This window comes from Corythoichthys intestinalis, chromosome 12, assembly GCF_030265065.1.
Source record: "Corythoichthys intestinalis isolate RoL2023-P3 chromosome 12, ASM3026506v1, whole genome shotgun sequence".
In the NCBI taxonomy this organism is placed as follows: domain Eukaryota; kingdom Metazoa; phylum Chordata; class Actinopteri; order Syngnathiformes; family Syngnathidae; genus Corythoichthys; species Corythoichthys intestinalis.
The window spans coordinates 25,202,302-25,220,781 of NC_080406.1; the positions used below are offsets into that span (position 1 = coordinate 25,202,302).

The window sequence follows — 18,480 nt, forward strand, 5'->3', positions numbered from 1 at the left end:
CACACTCTTTCTCAACACAGACAGTTGTCAGAGAGAAAAAAAACATGTTTTACCACCGCTAGACACACTAAACATGACAGTGTTTCCCTACCTTTAATTTTGTATAAATGCGAAATCATATTGGAGGTATTGCCTCCTCAGCAGCCACCGTCCGCAAACATGTTCAAATGTATCGGAGTAAACGTAACGCGTTACTACCCACCGTTGGTCAATGTTAGTGAGAAGATTAGTGAAGAGAGCATTCAAACATTAGGGAAAAAAATAAATAATAAATCAGGCAGCATACATATAATTCCCAGTCCTTGACAGCGATTCTTCGCAGCTGCAACGAACCTCAAACTAAGGCTAATAATATCAGAAATAATAACAGATCAAAGTAGTTCATATCGGTCAAATGTGCCTACAGTTCTAGTGAAGAAAGTGCGACGCTTCACGCAGATTGTCCCTGAGGTGTGTGCCTTGTAAATTTCATTCCTGCAGGGGAGCAAAGATTATTACAATATTCAGATTACAGAGCAAGGGGAAATTAATTGGACTAATTAACATACAAGTAAATGATGATACCGTTAACACATTTCATTAACTCAAACTGTCATTCTATGTTCTTGCTGCACTTGATATTGCATTACAATGACTTGGATTCATTAAATTATGCAAATGAAATGAGAAGGAAAGTGGACGAGGCCTCTTTAACAGGCAACACCATTTTACTTGCTTTTTATTTTCCAACAAAAAAAGCACACTGATTTACCTCATAAAGATTTTCATCGACTATTTTAATTATGTTCGTAGACATTAAAATCTAGTGGCCATTCAAATGTTCTTAATTCGCCTGTGCTCCTTTTACACAATATTTAAAAGAAAGAATTAGCAATATGGTCTAATTGGTAAAGTGTCCAATTTCAATACAAGCCTTTATTAGTCAGAAAGATGTAGAATGTAGTGCAAAATATGTTCTTTTCATCCAACACATTCCTGAAGATCAATAGGTGGACACCCTGTACCTTTTCTCCGAAAATTAAAAGCAGGTGTTGCCTGTTAAAAAGACCCCGTGTTACTTCATGTCATCAATATATTTTCCAATTATAATTATAGATTTTCTCAGTTTAAACTTTTGTTCTGTCATCTATGCTCTATTTTGAATAAAATATTAAAATTTGGCATTCACATCATTGCATTCAGCTTTCATTCACAATTTGTACAGCCTCTCAACTTTTCTGGGAGTCCATCCTACTGTAATGCCCCTCAAATGAAATTCTTTGCAAGGAATTGTCATGCGATAAAAACATAATTTGACACCTAATCAGGGGCGAAAGTGGGCTGGAACACAGTTCCGGTAAGAGATTAGGCACCGGAACGAGGCGGAACGGCACTTTGATCTCGAAAATATGACAGCAACTCTCAAAACCACATGCTAAAAACCTGCCTGGCTGCCACGCAGGCATCTTTCAGAGGAAAACAATCTATTAACGTCAGATTTATATACTCATGTGTTAGCAACAAGCATAATAAAGTGCTTGTTCAGTGTCATGTTTCCGCCGATATTTATTATTTATTTATTCCACGTTCCACCGATATTTATTATTTATTTATTCCACGGACAGCACGGAGCTCCACAGCTGCAGCAGATATCTGAGTCTGACGAGTCGCGTCGATGTGCGTATGCCAAATTAAATGACGTACTGACATATGATCAGCATGGATAGTTAGCTCTGATTGGTTCAAATGCACGTTTTCTGGGAGAAAAAAAGAACAAGCTTATTGAATCAATGCGATAAAAAAGGGCAAAGCAACGGAAAACTGATCAGATCTTTAAGAGAAAGGAAAGCCTTGAAGAGACTTCTTTTCTCTGATGGGGACGTTCATGTTAACCCTATAATGCCTGACCCCAGAAATTATGAACAGAAAATTCAGATATTTTTCAATTTGAAAGCTATATGTGGTCCTTAAATGTAATAAAATAATCTAAATTAATTGGTATATATATATATATATATATATATATATATATATATATATATATATATATATATATATATATATATATATACACATTCTCTAATTTGTATCATAAATGATACATTAAGCAGTACACGCCATTGTCATGGTAAAACAAATATAACTAAAGTGAGATTGAAATAGAATAAGGTTTTAATCATTTTTTAGACACAGGCAATGAGGTCCAAAAATGTTTGTCTCAAATATGATACATTTGGCAGTGTAGTTTATGTAGACTTGGGACTTATTTTAGTTCATTTACCCAAATTACCTGTTAGGCTTATTTCCTTATAATACAAAAGTCAAATGTTTGTGTTACCTTCAAAACACTCGCTTTGAATTGCTTTAGCAATGTTAATACAACTTAGAACAGCGCCAAACTGAGGCCAATAGAACATTTTAACATGATGCAGTACCGTGAAAATAAACATTAAATGAATACTTACCCAATACTTAAAATATTGGTGAAGCCGCCCATTCCTCCAGGTTGTGTTCATGAAACTCCAGACAGCATTGTTTCCGAATTTTGACCGAGAATGTTGCTGTTGGCCTCAGCTGACTTGCTGGGTCTTTGCTAAGCAAATCAGGTAAGGTCAAAAGGTTACTGTGGCCAAATCATCGCTCTCTTGGCTGCAGTGACATCTGCTGGACCACACAATCAGAGAAGAGACTACAGAGTTGAAACTGGAAATTGAAGTTTAGCTCTACGTTTAAAAAAAATTTGAAAATTCAAGTGTAACAGAAATTTTTATAATGACATTATAGACATGTTTTTTGTACAGTTCTAAACAAGTAAAAACTGCATTTCTTAGTACACAAGGAACTGAGTGTCAGTTGAAGACGATTATTATATAAAAACGTAATAACTCATTTCACCCATTCCTTTGGAAGCTGGGGGCAGAAATATTTAACATGGGAATGCAACACATTTCATATCAAAATCTATACAAGTAGAGATTCGCTGACTTGGATGCAGATAATAAATCAATACAAGAGAACAGTGCTGTTCAGAACCCCAAGTACCATCTTCAAAATGTCATTTACACTTAAATTGGACTGATTGTGAATTGCACAGCTGAGATACGGTCCAAGAAATGTGTTGTTGCCAAATGAAAAACCACATGGCTATTTTTTTTTTTTTTTTAAACAAGAGCAGGCATAATGGAGGTGCTGTCGTTCTTCTGAGCTTTTGGTCCATCTGAAAAGATTTGTCCCAAAAGTAAGACGCTATAGGGGACTTCTATTCCATTTGTGTCAATGCAGTCAAAACTCACCCTGAGTTTTAGGTAAATTTGGCAACTATCACCAAAAATGGCTTGAAAAAATACAATCTCCACAAAATTTAACCTATTCTTGATGAAACCTCTCGGCGTAAACACAAATTTACATTGCCATCACAAAGATCTGTTCAATGAAAAGTATGAAATAATCCAATGATGTGTTGGTCCTTTTGAAGTGACATTAGTAAAACTGCTGATTGTTTCCACCCAAAAAATTGCAATATGAGAATCGATTAACTGGAAGCACTCTGTGGGAAAATTCAACACAAAGAAAAAAAAAAATCTTAAATACATTTGCATCAAATACAGTAATTGTACTTGGAGAAGCTTAGTTTTGGCTCACAGAAAAGGGCAACAAGGACAGAACGAAGATAAGAAAAGGTGAAAATCATTAACAAAGTTGATTGAGAACACCATAGAACTACAACTATACTGTATTGTACAAAATAAGGCATTTAATTGTGTAATTACTGCAATGTCTTTTTCTACTCTTACCACCATTCATGGTATAAAGTGGACAGGATTTTATTTTTCAATGGTAAAATATATATTGGTTTTTTTTTCTCTTCAAAACTGGAATAAAAATGCAGGTAGGAGTATACGAGAATGGTGTCACGCGAGTCCCAGCGGGAAGCATCAATCACTCCATGACTTCACTGGCAGCTAAGGTGGTGACGAGCTGCAGGGGGATCTCTGCGTTGGCCAAGATGTCCTGGGCGTTGTTGGAGCCCTGCTGGATGTTGGTTAGGATGAGGGTGGTCCCACCCGGAGTGGTGATGAGGCTGTCTGAGGACCCCGCCGACTCCACTGACGTTACCATGGCGCTCCCAGAGTTCACTCCTTTTTTGTTCTGGTGGGTTTTGATGTGCTTAGCCAGGTGGTCGCTCCTCATAAAGCGCTTGGAACATTCGTGACATACGAACTTTTTCTCGCCTGCCAAACAAAAGATGCTGAACCTTAGAAAGGTCTGCCGGCTGAAATTTCACATAACATATCCGTGAAGTAGATAGACAGGTGTACACATAGCTTTTCAAATTGTATTTTTTTGTGTGATATAAGAAGTGCGATATAAGAAATCTAGGCCAAGATGATTCCCCTGCTTTCCAATAACTAGTGACAAACTGCAATTAAACTTGTGTCACCCTTCTATTAAGTCTGAGTGTTGAGGAAGTACACCAAAATGATTACCAGAACCATTACAATTTCCGAGCTCATATTCAATAAACTATACTGTAGTGCTACAACGATTAATCGATTAGCTTGATTAATTCGATTAGGAAAAAAGATTCGAATTAAATATTGCAGCTTCGAGTATTAGTTTAAAGTGGCTTTACAATGGTTTGTTTTGAAAGTGTTTGCATTTAGTTTTATTGATTTGGATGGATACATTGCCCTCTAGTGGCAACAGTGAATGACATGACAGCTTTTCACATGGCTGAATCCAGCTGCTCCCTGTTAAGACCAACATAAACTAAGTTTTTGTTTGAGCTAATGTTTTTTTTAATGCTTTAGTAATTTAGTTTATAGGTACAATGTGTTTGAACCATTTGTTATAAGCAAAAAAAAAAAAAAACAACAACAAAAAAAAGTTTTTTTATAGCATTTAATCTAGCGGACTTTTGCCATGTAAGTTAGTCAATTGTTCTTCTGTTGTACTTAGATCCTCATTTGTTATTTTTTTATACTGTTTGAGGCTCAGCTGAGGTATTTTAATTTTTATGTTTCTTATCCGATTACTTGAACTAACTAGTTCATTGATTAATCGACTACTAAAATAATCGATAGCTGAAGCCCTACTATACTCTACTTTGAGTTTACCATTAGCGGCTACAGACAAGGAGCATTGTAATATATCTCACAACCATCTAAGGAAGGTAATTGAAAAACGTGACATTTATCAGATTAATCGTTTAATTAATCGATCATAAAAAAAAAATCCTTAGTTACAGCCCCAAAATTGGGTCCAACCACCATTTGCTAGAAAGTTCCAGCCCAGAGATAAATTCAAGACACTGATTTAGTGGGGCACCTGTGTGTGTTCTTCTATGTCTCTGCAGCTCGTCACTGCGCGTGAACCTCTTCCCGCAGTACATCCAGGTGCAGACAAAAGGTCGCTCCCCGGAATGCCACCGCAGGTGTGCTCGCAGGTGTGACGTCTTTCCGTACACTTTCCCACAGCCTGTGATGTGGCAGATGTGCTGCTTTTTCTTCCCCACGCCAGATCCCCTGAGGAATATGGCCCAGCACAATGAGCATCCCGGAATATTTATTTACACAACAGCCGCAGTTTTTGCCATTAAAGTAATGCCAATAATGGAACACACCTCCCACCAGACTCTTTACAGTTGGGGCAAGTGCACGCCACCCTTCGCAGCCGCTTGCCTCCCAGACCTATGTAATCTTCGTCCTCCACCAGCCTGACCTGAAGGTGGGATAAGTCGCTGGTGTTAAGGGTTGAATCAGAGCTTAGCTGCCAGTCTCCCGATTCTGGCTCCTCCTTTATCCGGACATCTGTAGAATGCAGAAAATCCACAATCCACAATCAGTCTGTGTGTGATATCGTGTTTGAAGGTAGAATTTATGATGTCATATTTAAGTGTTAACACTGTCAAGATGTTTTTGAGTTACAACGAAGACATTGTAAGCAAATACCGCTCTGACAGTGTTGTCTCAGGCTGGATTTACACCACGGGGCGGGATGTCCAATTTCGATTTCTTGTTAATTCAGATTTTTTTTTTTGTCTTTGTTCACATTGCAAAAACAAAAGCAACTTTTAGGCTGAACAGAATGTGCCCGTGACACATACACTGCTGGAAAAAAGTACTGGCACCCCTGCAAATCTGTCAGATAATGCTCAATTTCTCCCAGCAAATAATTGCAATTACAAATGCTTTGGTAGTAATATCTGCATTTATTTTGCTTGCAATTAAAAAAAAACTAAAGAGAATAGGAAAAAAATTAAATCATTATTATTTTACACAAAAATATAAGGTGTTAAAAGAAAAGAACATGGTCCCTAGTCAAACATGGCGGAGGTTCCCTGATGTTTTGGGGTTGCTTTGCTACCTCTGGCACTGGACTGCTGGACCGTGTGCATGGCATTATGAAGTCTGAAGACTCCCAACAAATTTTTCAGCATAATGTAGGGCCCAGTGTAAGAAAAGCTGGGTCTCCTTCAGAGGTCATGGGTCTTCCAGCAGGACAATAACCCAAAACACATTTTAAAAAGCACTAGAAAATGGGTTGAGAGAAACCACTGGAGACCTCTAAAGTGGCCAGCAATGAGTCCAGAACTGAACCTCATAGAACACCTATGGAGAGATCTGAAAATGGCAGTTTGGAGGAGGCACCCTTCTCAGAGACCTGGCGCAGTTGGCCGAAGAAGAATGGTCTAAAATTCCAACAGAGCATTGTAAGAAAATCACTGATGTATACCGGAAGCGGTTGTTCGCTTTATTTTGTCTAAAGGTCGTGCTACCAAGTATTAGGCTGAGGGTGCCAATTTTTTCCATTCTCTTTTATGTTTTTTTTTTTTTCATTGCCAGCAAAATAAATTAAAATATTACTACGAAAGCATTTCTAATTGCAATCATTTTCTGGGAGAAATTGAGCATTATCTGACAGAATTGTAGGGGTGCCAATACTTTTGGCCAGCAGTGTATGTGCACTGTGACATGTTGCCGTGTTTACTGGAGTAAATATGGGCCCCTCAGGTCCCCACAGTCATGCTTTTGTGACAATTTCGAGGATTTTTTGCAACCACTGCCAATATTCTATTAACCTGACTGCTTCATGTCTGGGAAGAAAAAGTATTTTTCAGCTTTGTTCATGATTGCTCGTTCGCATGTATTGTTTTGTCGAACAGTATTGATGTTATTGCCCTGTTGATTCATTCATATGAATCGGCATTGAAGATGTAGAGGTTTCGAATAGATAACTGATTTTTATCCATATACAAATGAGCTCTTCACTGCATGAATGAAAAAAATTGATATGTATCGCATATAGGCAAAAAAATCAGAAGTGACCTGCGGTAGGGGTGGGAACTTCTTGGTACCTCACGATATGATACGATTTGCGATACAAACCTCACGATAACAATGATCTGACGATATGGCGATACAACGATTATCGATACATTTGCAGGAAATCATTCTAGGATTTTCTACAAACAACTAATAGACAGAAAAAGTTTCTGCTGTGAATTGGAATAAGTTTATCACTAGCAGACGTCCAATCAATTTGAACTGGGAGGGTGGCAGCGAATGAACATTTCGCTGCCATCCCTCCTACTTCAAACGGATTGAACGTCTATGGCCGTCAGTGTAAGCCAATGCCAGGCAATGAGGTAATTTTGGGCCATTTAAGGTCATTTACCTGTTGATTTTCAGTTACTTCCTGTTGATTTTGGGGTATTTTATGGGTCACTTCCTTTTTCTTTTGAGTTACAGAACAGGACGTGACCTGGGAATCACCCAAATGAATAGGCAGTGACTCAAACTCAACAGCAAATGACCTGTAAATGCACCGAAAATCGGACTGAATGACTTAATGCTCCGGTTTTGAATGAATGAATGAATGTTCCCAGTCTAAATGGATTGGGCGTCGAGCACCGTCATTGGCAGCCTTAGAGTTAACTGAGACACCAATATGGTGGAAGATTTTGGTAGCAACTTGTGGGTTCATTTTTATTTTTAGACATTGACACCTTTTCAAAACGATATCTCAATTCTTGGCAGGAGCATATCGTTAACCATTTGGGATACAAAGTATCACGATATATCACCATTTCGATATTTTGTCACACCTCTAACCTGCAGTGTGAATATAGCCTTTGATTTGAATTTGAGGTTATTTCACTTCTATTGTAAGTAATTGATAACGTACTTTCAGTTGTGTCTGCAGTTCCTTCCTGTTGTGTCGCCGAGTTGACGGTCACTGTTTGTAAGTTGGGGATCTGCCCAGAGTTGGTGCCGACTGAACCCGAACCCAGTGAGAGGGTTTGGACTGGAGCCAGAGTAATCTGCTGAGGGACTGTGGTGGGAAGCTGAAGGTTTTGCAGGTTCTGGACACCTTGCACCTGGAAGGTCTGCCACTGTATCTGGCCTGACGGAGTCACCGTCTGGGCTTGGATGATGAAGGTCCCAGGGTTGATCAGCTGAAGGTTTTGCACGCCTTGGCCGCCCGTAGCCAAAGACTGGACTACCTGCCCGTTGGTGGTCTGCAGCGGCACCTGCTGCAGCTGGACGATAGGCTGAGTGGATGTCACTTGGGTGTTCTGCTCTTGGGTCTGGTGGATGAAGCCCTGTTGGAGGCCGGCGGTTGAGTCGGACTGCTGTGTGGCCACGGTCGACAATGTGGCGTCTTGGGTCAGGAGACTCGCTTCACTGGTGGGATTTTGTAGGTGTGAGGAAGACGTCGGCACGAAAAGCTCAGGGTTGGTGTCATTTACTGGTAGAGTTTGTGAGAGGGGGTCGACTGTCTTCTCCTGATTCTCAGAGCCAGTCGCCGGTTGGTTTGCCATGATTAGCTGGCCGTCGGCAGTGACGCCCGTCGCTATCGTCTGGGCTCCGGATAGGCTGAGCGCGTCTAAGTCTATGCTGTTAATAGGAACAAAAGTGATGTTCCCTGGCAAACCCACAGGCACATTAGTAACAACCTGACCCTGGTTGTTGAATGCAGAGCCGCCAATAGAAATCCCCTGGATCTGTTGGATATTTCCAGTCTGTGATATGAGGTTCTGGTTGTTCGGAAGGATGCTTGCAGTGGATGTTACACCGAGACCCTGGCTACCATCAGGCAAAATTTGAATCTGCCCAGCCACATCCTGACTCAGACTCGCTCCTTCCATGCCCGTGGTGGCGAAGCTCAACTGTCCGTCTGTCGTCTGAATCTGAGGAATTACTTGGTACTGAATGTTAGGCACTGAACTGGCAGAGGCAGTGTCGCTTCCCGAAGACACAAATATTGGCTGATTTTGCAAACTCTGGAGAGGAAGAACGTACTGTCCGTTTGACGTTAATATTCCTTGGCCTTGAATCTGTATCATACCAGGGTCATCCTTTGCGCCCGTGTTAGGGGCTAGCACCTCCCATTTATCAGACACTGCAAGCTGAGCAGATGTCTGATCTGTAGTCTAGGAGAGAAAATGATAGATATTACACCTGCGATAATCCAGATGACATCGATGCAATTAATTTATATGTACATTTGTAAATTGTGGCATTCTGTGATTTTATTTTTCAAAACAAATCGTGTACTGTAAGTGCTGAGCAAGGAGGATATTTCTATCATTTGGTTGTTTTATGTATAACCACCCATCCAGAAGCTTAGCTGTATTATTCTGGAATTCTAATCATATGATTGGTAAGGCATTAATGTAGAAATATGGACTTGGAGGGGAAAAAAAATTTGGCACATGTGGGTGAAAACGTGATATCAACCATGATTTATCCAGTTCTGGCAGAAAGTCAAAATTATAATAGGGAAACGGGCTAATATGTTAAGAAGCTTATACAGTATCTGTCAAATTAAACGACTAAGTCAGTTTGAAATATGTCAGTCATGTACTATCATTATATATTTTGTTCGCTTTGAGTCGAGAGAATGAACGGTTTTGGACGAATCATGTTTTAACTATCGAATATTCTTGGAATAGATCATGTAATCAATTCAGTGAATATTCAGGATTCAAGATCAAGATGCAAGCATGATGATCAAGCATGCGTCATAATGAATAAAGATATTTGTTCCCAAATTACACTTTATGAACCAAATAGTGATTTTTATTGTATGTTACTTAATAATTACAACAACTAAATAACAACTAAATAAACAAGATTTTAGCAATATCATGTGAGAGGGAGTAATGTTGTACTATAAACCATTGTGAAACTGAGCTCTCCTTCTTGGATATTGATATTCATTCAAGGGTTACTTTTACGATAAACACTTATGAAACTGCTTTAGGTTCAAACTGCATGCATATTGCAGGATATTAAAATTAAATTATTCCTCATAGTAGATTGAATTTACTTTTTTTTTCTCCATGAAGTGATTTTGATTCAGTTACTGACTGACTGTAGCATGTCAGAAAATAGGGAAAAATATTGATTAATATTAAATATTGATAAACTATCAATTCAGTCCATCTGGAACTGGAACAATAGGAACTGTTGTGTTCATTTTTTTCCTCCATCCTTTATAACATTTGAGCGTGTTGTACAGCAGTGCTTCTCAACCAGCAAGCTAGGGACTGGTACCAGTCCGTGGCGCATTTGCTACCGGGAGCAGAGAAATAATCATTTGTTAACACCACAATCTGGCATGTACCTCTTGACACATCAATATACCTGTTTACTCTATAGATATAATAATAAAACTTGATAGGAGGTCATCATTGAAATCTATTGGAGCTAGCATCTATTCTTTTTTTATTTTCATATCCATGTGTGCTTGTCCTGGATAATGACATAGAGGCATCAGATTTGTTCCCAGAAATAATAAGCCCACACGTTAGCCAAGATGACTGAAAAAAAAGAGGTCTTTTGAGAGCTTTTTTATGGGGAAAAGGTCACCTAATGAGCCAGAAGAGGCGCTTACAACCAAGTCCATTCTGCAAAGCATGTGGCTAAAACCGAGCAAACGAGGCAGCAAAAACAAATGCACTGAGAGCATCATGCCTCATGGCGAACCGTATTGGTAAAGCTAAGAAACCTTCCACGATTGGAGAAGAACTCATTATGCCTACGACCAAGGATATTTGTCAAGTTTCAGGATAGGGTGTTGATAAAAAAAAAGGTTGATTCAGCGTATGGTGAGTTACATTTTCCCTGCACTTAATGTTCGTTTTTAAGCCCCCCTGCGTTATTTTATATTTCCTGGAATGTTCTGCCACACATTGCCAATCCGTGAGAAAATGGCTCCCATCACAGTGGTCCGTGGTGCAAAAAAGGTTGGGGACCACTGTTGTACAGGATTTATTTTACCCTAAATATTGTTCTAATTATTGACAGTTGCTTTATTTATTTATTTTTGCATTACCACATATCACCAGAAATTGTTGTCATGAGGCAAATTTTGATTTGGCACTACTATTGATAGTAATAGTAATGGAGGATATTTTTGCATTATTCTTGTGAATAAAAAAAAAAAAAAATAGCGGTAATGTACAATAAAAAATGGTAGAGTATGGATATGGAGTTGAAAAGTTCCTGACAATATTAGTTACAACATTGATAACCTTGTGCTCTGCACTATCACAGTAAAAGCAGAGTGAGAAATTAAGGTAATCCACTGCACATCAAGAGGCCTGTGATTATTAGCAGTATGACACAACAAACTCATAACATGCAGAAATCGTTGCTGTGACCGGCCCAGAGCAAGGATAATATACATGACAAAACCACATGGGTTAAAAATGATGTTTAAAAAATCTGAAATGGTGCACTACCATACGTTGTATCAACAAAAAAAAACATTACCAGCTACAAATGTCAGTCATGGATTTGACAAAATGAAACAGCAAAGCATTATTTGCAAGCTTTGCTTCTCTGCCTCGACAAATAGACTTGAGATCATTGACAGACAGCCTTCCACTGCAGGACCTTACAGATAGTTTTATGGAAGTTTAGATAAATGTTTCACAAATTAGCTAGCCTAATGTAAGTACCGCAAACTACCAAAGAGAAAGGATTATATTATGTAAACACCAGATCTTTTTAATCAAATCATTCTTGAGTCCATTCCACATGGCAAATAAATTCTTTCTATTGCACTTATTCTCACGTGTGTCACAGGCGAGTTTGAGCCTTATCCAAGACAAACAATTTGGAAAAATGATTCTCAACTAGTGGTCTGGATGCCATGAGTAGGTTGTGGAAATGTAGTAAATATTTGTGATGCAGGATAATACATTTTCAACCGATACTGATAATTTCCTCCTTGTTCCAACCAATAACCGATAATGTCTAGCCCATAATTCTATTAATTATCAAATGTGAACAAGTAGTAAATTCTAACATCTAAATAAAGACAGATTGTGTGACATTGTGTAATAGTAAACTTTTGGCAACAATTACTTACAGAGTAAATAACTACAGTAGGTTGCACAAAAATGCCTTCAAAAGTAAGCCATTCTCAACATATAACATTACTACACTGCAAAAACACACCTCCTTAAAACTAGTTAAATTCCCTTGTTTTCAGCGTAAATCTATTGGAAAGAAGTGACATTATCTGCCAGCGCTTCAAGTATATTTCACTCAGATTTCTTGAAGAAAGATAGCTAGTTGAAAATAATCTCAACAGCCTTATTTTAAGTAGTGATGCACGATAATACAATTTTCAACCGATATCGATAATCGATAATTTCCTGCCCCTTCCACCCGATAACAGATAATGCCACGCCGTTAATTCTATTCAAATATGTATGTAAAATTTTAAAGTATACAAAGATCAAATGTTACTGTGCAAAAAGGTAATTTAGTGCTATTTTTTTCACATCAAATCTGAACAAGTAGTAAATTCCAACATCAAAACAATGGCAATGACATTGTGTAATGGTAAGCTTTTGGCAACAATTACTTAGAGAGTAAACACCCAAGTTGCAAAGAAATGCCTTTAAAAGTAAGCCATTCCTAACATATATCACATTACTACACTGCAAAAACACCTCCTTAAAACTAGCAGAATTGGACAAAACTGTTGATTGCGCACATTTGGAGGCTAAATCAAGTATATAATTATCGGATTGCATTATCGGCTGAATTTTTTAAAATCTGGATTACCTGTGTGACGTCATATCTGCCATTATCGGCAGATAATTATCGGTAATTGATATTATCGTGCATCTTTAGTAAAAATTATATGTGATCCTTATTTTTTTTTTTTTTTTATCATCATGGCCTAGTTTTGATTTTACGTGAACATTTTTTTGGGTAATCATTCACTGCAAGCATTCCCAGTTAACTCTCACAAGACATCCCCTTCTTTCAAGGACTATAGAATATTTTGTTCTATAGCTACATGAACACAGAACTTACGAAAAGATTAGATTTCTATCTTCCATCTCGTGTTGCAACAATTAATCAATTAACTCAAGTAATTCGATTAGAAAAAAAGATTCCAAGTTAATTTTGCTGTTTCGACTATTCGTTTATTTAAAGTTGGTTTGTTTTGAAAGTGTTTGCATTTAGTTTTATTGATTTGGGTGGATACACTGCACTCTAATGGCGACACTGAATAGGACATAAAGTATTTCACATGGCTGACTCGAGCTGCTCCTTGCGAAGACTGAAGTTTTTGTTTCAACTAATGTTTTTTTAATGCAATCGTAATTTAGTCTATTGGTACATTTAGCCATTTTTGGTTGGGATATGTGTTTGAACCATTTGTTAAGAGCATTTTTAATTAAAAAAAAAAAAAGTTAGCATTTTTTAGAATTTAAGCTAGTGGACTTTTGCTATCTAAGTTAGCCAATTGTTCTTTTGTTGAACTTAGATCCTAATTTATTCATTTTTTTATACCGTTTGAGGCTCAGCTCAGGTATTTTCTATGTTTCTTATCCGATTATTTGAACTAACTAGTTCATCGATTAATCGACCACTAAAATAATCGATAGCTGCAGCCCTACTTTCATCATCAAAAAAGTTTCTCATTTCCGATTTTTAGTTATAAGCAGTTGAACATCATAAACAACATTATTTATACATCTTTCGTAGTGAAGGTGCTAAAATGATTTGACATCAATCAACATCAGTCGCAGCTATAAGGCTACACATTAGCTAGTGGTTAACACATTTCGAAAGCAGGGTCCTCCATCTTGTGTAGCGTTTGCATGATTGTCCCTTGTCTGCAGAGATCTTCTGCTGATACTAAGCCTACATTTCAAAAACTGACGCAGTATCTTAAATGAAGATTCTAAATCAGTGTTTTTCAACCGGTGTGCCTCAGCGCACTAGTGTGCTGTGAGAGATCGTCAGGTGTGCCTTGAGAAATTACCTAATATTGCATTTTTTTTTAAAAAGTTGTTGGGCGGAGTTTGCAGAATAAAGTAAACAAAGTTCTCGGTCGTGTGCTGATGAGCGAGGTATTGCTCGTGTCGTGTTCAAAAACTGCTCGGATTTCTAGCCATCAGCCACCTTGTTGTCCGTGACACTCTGGACCCCAGCACGTCCACTGTACATCATTTGATTAGACTCGTCAAGTGTCGATATACACGAAAGTGTCCTTTCCATTTTATTCATGTGTGACGACTGTCAATCCTCCCCCTGTGTTCTATTCCAACACATTGTCGAGGACAGCAAGGTGGCCGATGGCTAGAAATCCGAGAAGTTCTTGAATGCGACACGAGCTATCCAACACCGCCATGGTGTCAAGCAAGCTTAAGCATCATCTCCTAACGAAACACCCGTCGCTTTAAACTGTAGACTATTTTGTTCGCCTTCATGAAAACATGGAGTAACAGGCAACTTGTTTTGAGAAAAACTACAAAGGTAAATTAGAAAGCCTTCAATGCTTGTTGCTGAACTTGTTGCTAAATCCAAAAAGTCCCACACTTTGGCAGGGACATTAATACTACCTGTCTGCAAGGCCATTGTCAGCGTGATGCTTGGCCCTGATGGGGTTAAAGACATTGCTAAAGTCCCAATGTCCGATCATTCTGAGCTTTTCAAGCCTGACTGCTATAAAAAAATAAATAAAAACAGAGCGAGACTGAGAGCCGTTGAAGAAGATTCCTGCCAAGATATTGTCTTTGTGTTCATCTAAACAGGCTCAAGTTTCACACTGAGTAAGTATAAATACTGAGAAATCATTTTATAACTAAATATACTGCACAGAAAGTCCTTTTGAACATTTTTAGTTTTTGGTGTGCCACGAGATTTTTTCCAATGTAAAAATGTGCCGTGAATCAGAAAAGGTTGAAAAACACTGTTCTAAATAGAGGCGTGCAAAATTTCCGATTCTTAGATTATTCGCGATTCGGCCGTGGAAGATTTGAGAACGATTCACAAACATCCAAATTCCGATTATTGAAATATGCCAAGTAAAGCGGAAGTACAACACACTCAGCGCACCGCGCGGGCTTCGGGACAGAACGGAGCGGGAGTAGCTAAACATTATGCTTCTCATTAACCGGCCCCTCGGGTAATGCCAACGCTCAACTCACGGCTCTAGCTCAACTCATGCCACGAGATAAAAAAACACAACAACATACCTGCCTGCTGCCGAAAAGCTGCTACAAGTACAGCTAAGCTACATAATGTTACGGTAGATATCATTTATATAGGACTAGATGGATTATAGACTCGGTAGCGGTAGCAGCACATCTGCAAAAAGCTAGATGCGGGCGTTAGTAAACGGCCGCCATCTTAAAGCAGTAAACTTCCCTGCAATGCTGTTGTAGCGAACCTTCCAAGCAAACCTAATTAACTTTTTATCTAAAATACTCCTAAATCGGTAAAATATTGACTTGAATCTATCTTTAAAATAGTTTTAAAACTTTCACATGTCAAAAGTAGACAAAAGGGAAATTATGGAATAACGGGAGCAATTTTAACGGTTGATTCACAACATTAAATTAATTGAATGTAGTTTAAAGCTGCTGATACAGAATGGGGACTGGAGTTTTTTTTATTTAATGTTATTTTTGTATATTTGTTTACTGCTATATGTTAACTTGATACTGAAATAGTAGTTTGGTTTAGCCTGAGAGTATTTTTGAACAATTTTGGAACTAATGTACAAAACTTAATTTAAAAATTAATTAAATTTTTTTTTTAAAAATTAAAAATTAATTTAAAAAAAAAGGAGGGGGGTGCATCAATAATCGTTTTATAATCGAATCGGAGCCTCTGAATCGTAATCGTAATCGAATCGTTAGGTGCCCAAAGATTCCCAGCTCTAGTTCTAAATCATCCAAATGTGGGAAAATTGCTGTCAATATATGCCCTATATTTGTCTGGAGAGCAGCTCAGGGTGTACGTCGCCCCTCGCCTAACGCAACCCAAATGAGGAATAGCGAAGCAGAAAAGAAACGCATGGATGAAAAATTAATAAAGAACATAATAACAACAATTATGTAAGAATGTACAAGAAATGGAATGTCCATTGCGGTGGTGAACTGCCTCATGATGAAGGACGCATGATTTGATGCTTCTAATTCTATCAACGCTACAGAGGTGCCGACTTACCACGCCAGTGGCAGCACCTCTGTCCACCTCTGATGCCGGTGAGCCCACCTTAGTGCAGGTGCTTGCAAGCAGGTCGAGGGGCGACGAGTCAATGTCCTACCCACCGTGTGCAAGTTTAAGGGGGGAGAAATTGAGTGGCCATTAGTGAGGGCCAAACAGACAAAATTGACGTGTCACATATTTGTTTTAGACAGGAATTGACACGCAGGATTGTGTTGAGCCCCTCAGACATTCATTCACATAATGTTTACATCTGATCGAGATTTTCAGGCGGTCTCTTTGCCCGGAGCCGAGAAAGAAGGCGGGATTTTTGCACCGCCTCAGAGGAAGCGTTTGTCTGAGGGCTTCAAAACCCCTCCAACTTTTCACTCAAGAGCCGCAAACTCCACGCATGTACTGCTAAACGCCGCAAGAAATCCTCACCTGACTGCCCGCGCCGTCTTCATGTTGCAAAAAGTTGCTCTGGCTGCTGTTGACGTCCAAAGCAGCCATTTCATCGGCTTTCAGCGGCTGTTCTGGCGCTGTGAAGGACAACAACACAAGAGTTTACCGGAGATAAACAAACACCGTCCCTAAAACGAAGGGTATCGCAGTTGGCGACAATCCTGCTTAAAATTCTCAAAAATGACAGGGCAGAAATATGTTGCAACCCCAAGCGAGAATGAAATCTAGTTTAGGAGATAGCGCAGCGTTAGCGGCTAACAGAAGCTAATTTAGCCGAAGGATGCCTGTTAGCTTGCGTGGGTGAGGAGTACGATGAGAAATGACATACCAGTCATGGCGTGACTTGCCGTCAAACGGATAGTTTTCACAGTTACAACCAACCCGACATGATCGCTAGTTAGTATTGACGGCAGCCGCGTAGAAAAAGGTGATAACTGTCAAGATTTGTTTCTATTTTGATTGACTGGCGGTCAGCAACACAAAGGGTGGGGCCTGCACTGTTGACTGGAGCGTTGGCGTCACACACAGGAAGTTCCACCTATTTTTCACTTGTCGTGTATTTCATTGGTCAACATTCTCAATCAGCGCATTCTGATTTGTTAGGGTTTATGTCAATTATTCTCTGGCAGATTATTTTCCTGTTCTGCATTTTATTACTTGTACAGTCAGTACTGTACACAGTACACTCAGTACGATTATGTAGTGGTTGCCGGTGTGTAATTGTTGGTATTTTAAAAAGAAAGGAGATACTGGTGTTATATTTAAACCCGCAGAGCAAATGAGAAAATGTAAAAAGAAGGCATGACACTCTTGTCAAATGTTTTTATAATGACGTGAATGGGAATCTCGGATTAAAGACTTGTAGGCTCTAATAAGACACAATTGTTCTCTTTTACGAAAATGTTATTTGAAACACATAAAATATTGCCATTGATTTAAAAATCTATAATATTTAGTACATGTTTTGACCTAAGGAGGGTGCCATGTTTTAATCGTGCAATGGACGCTCGGGGTGATGACGTGATTATCACTGTCAATCGACAAATACTACCGGGTTACTGCAATTCCCTCTACATGGCGAGATGTCCAACACATGCGCTCATCGGTAAAATGCAGCAAGTACTATATTGGCCCGAATATAAGATGGTGTTTTTTGCATTGAAATAAGACTGAAAAAGAGGGGGTCGTCATATATTCGAGGTCTATACATTATACCCATTCACGACGCTAGATGGCGCCAGATATCATTAAGCGATGTTCTGTCATCACAGATCTCAGTTACTCTCCCCATTCACGACGCTAGATGGCGCCAGATATCATTGAAGCGATGTTCTGTCATGACAGATCTCAGCTACTCTCAAGTTTAACCAGTTGGCATTAATTTATTGAAATGTATTTCCTTATTCAGATTTGTTTCAAGACTACAGTTATAGTTAGACTTCACGTTGATGGTTAATGCAGTTATTGCAATTTTGTTATTTCATCACAATAGATTGGTTTATTTACATTTCAAAAACCAGAAGCCATTCATTTACGAATGTGATTGCACTTAATTAACATATCT

The 18,480-nt window shown here is 38.8% G+C and overlaps 1 protein-coding gene across 2 annotated transcripts; it reads right to left on the bottom strand.

Annotated features, from left to right (window-relative positions):
• Positions 1-2,700: 2,700 nt before the first annotated feature.
• sp3a (sp3a transcription factor) lies at positions 2,701-17,402 on the bottom strand. 2 transcript variants are annotated; one of them, XM_057853474.1, is made up of 7 exons: positions 17,245-17,402; positions 16,896-16,993; positions 16,473-16,568; positions 8,167-9,415; positions 5,603-5,789; positions 5,308-5,504; positions 2,701-4,211 (listed from the first exon to the last, which is right to left on the bottom strand). In XM_057853474.1, exons 1-7 carry the CDS (start codon positions 17,249-17,251, stop codon positions 3,919-3,921), a joined length of 2,127 nt encoding a protein of 708 aa, XP_057709457.1. In that variant the 5' UTR covers positions 17,252-17,402; the 3' UTR covers positions 2,701-3,918. The 2 variants fall into 2 exon arrangements, with proteins under 2 accessions (XP_057709457.1, XP_057709458.1); XM_057853475.1 differs by lacking the exon at positions 16,473-16,568 and having other exon boundaries at positions 2,702-4,211.
• Between the last annotated feature and the right edge of the window lie 1,078 nt (positions 17,403-18,480).

What these genes read in the sequence shown, in the direction of transcription:
- sp3a (XM_057853474.1), bottom strand. An exon ending in AACTGCAGACACAACTGAAA is followed by an intron (nt 5,790 to 8,166) that starts GTACGTTATCAA and finishes TGCATTCTACAG; the next exon opens with ATGTCCGGATAAAGGAGGAG. An exon ending in TGTAAAGAGTCTGGTGGGAG is followed by an intron (nt 5,505 to 5,602) that starts GTGTGTTCCATT and finishes CATATTCCTCAG; the next exon opens with GGGATCTGGCGTGGGGAAGA.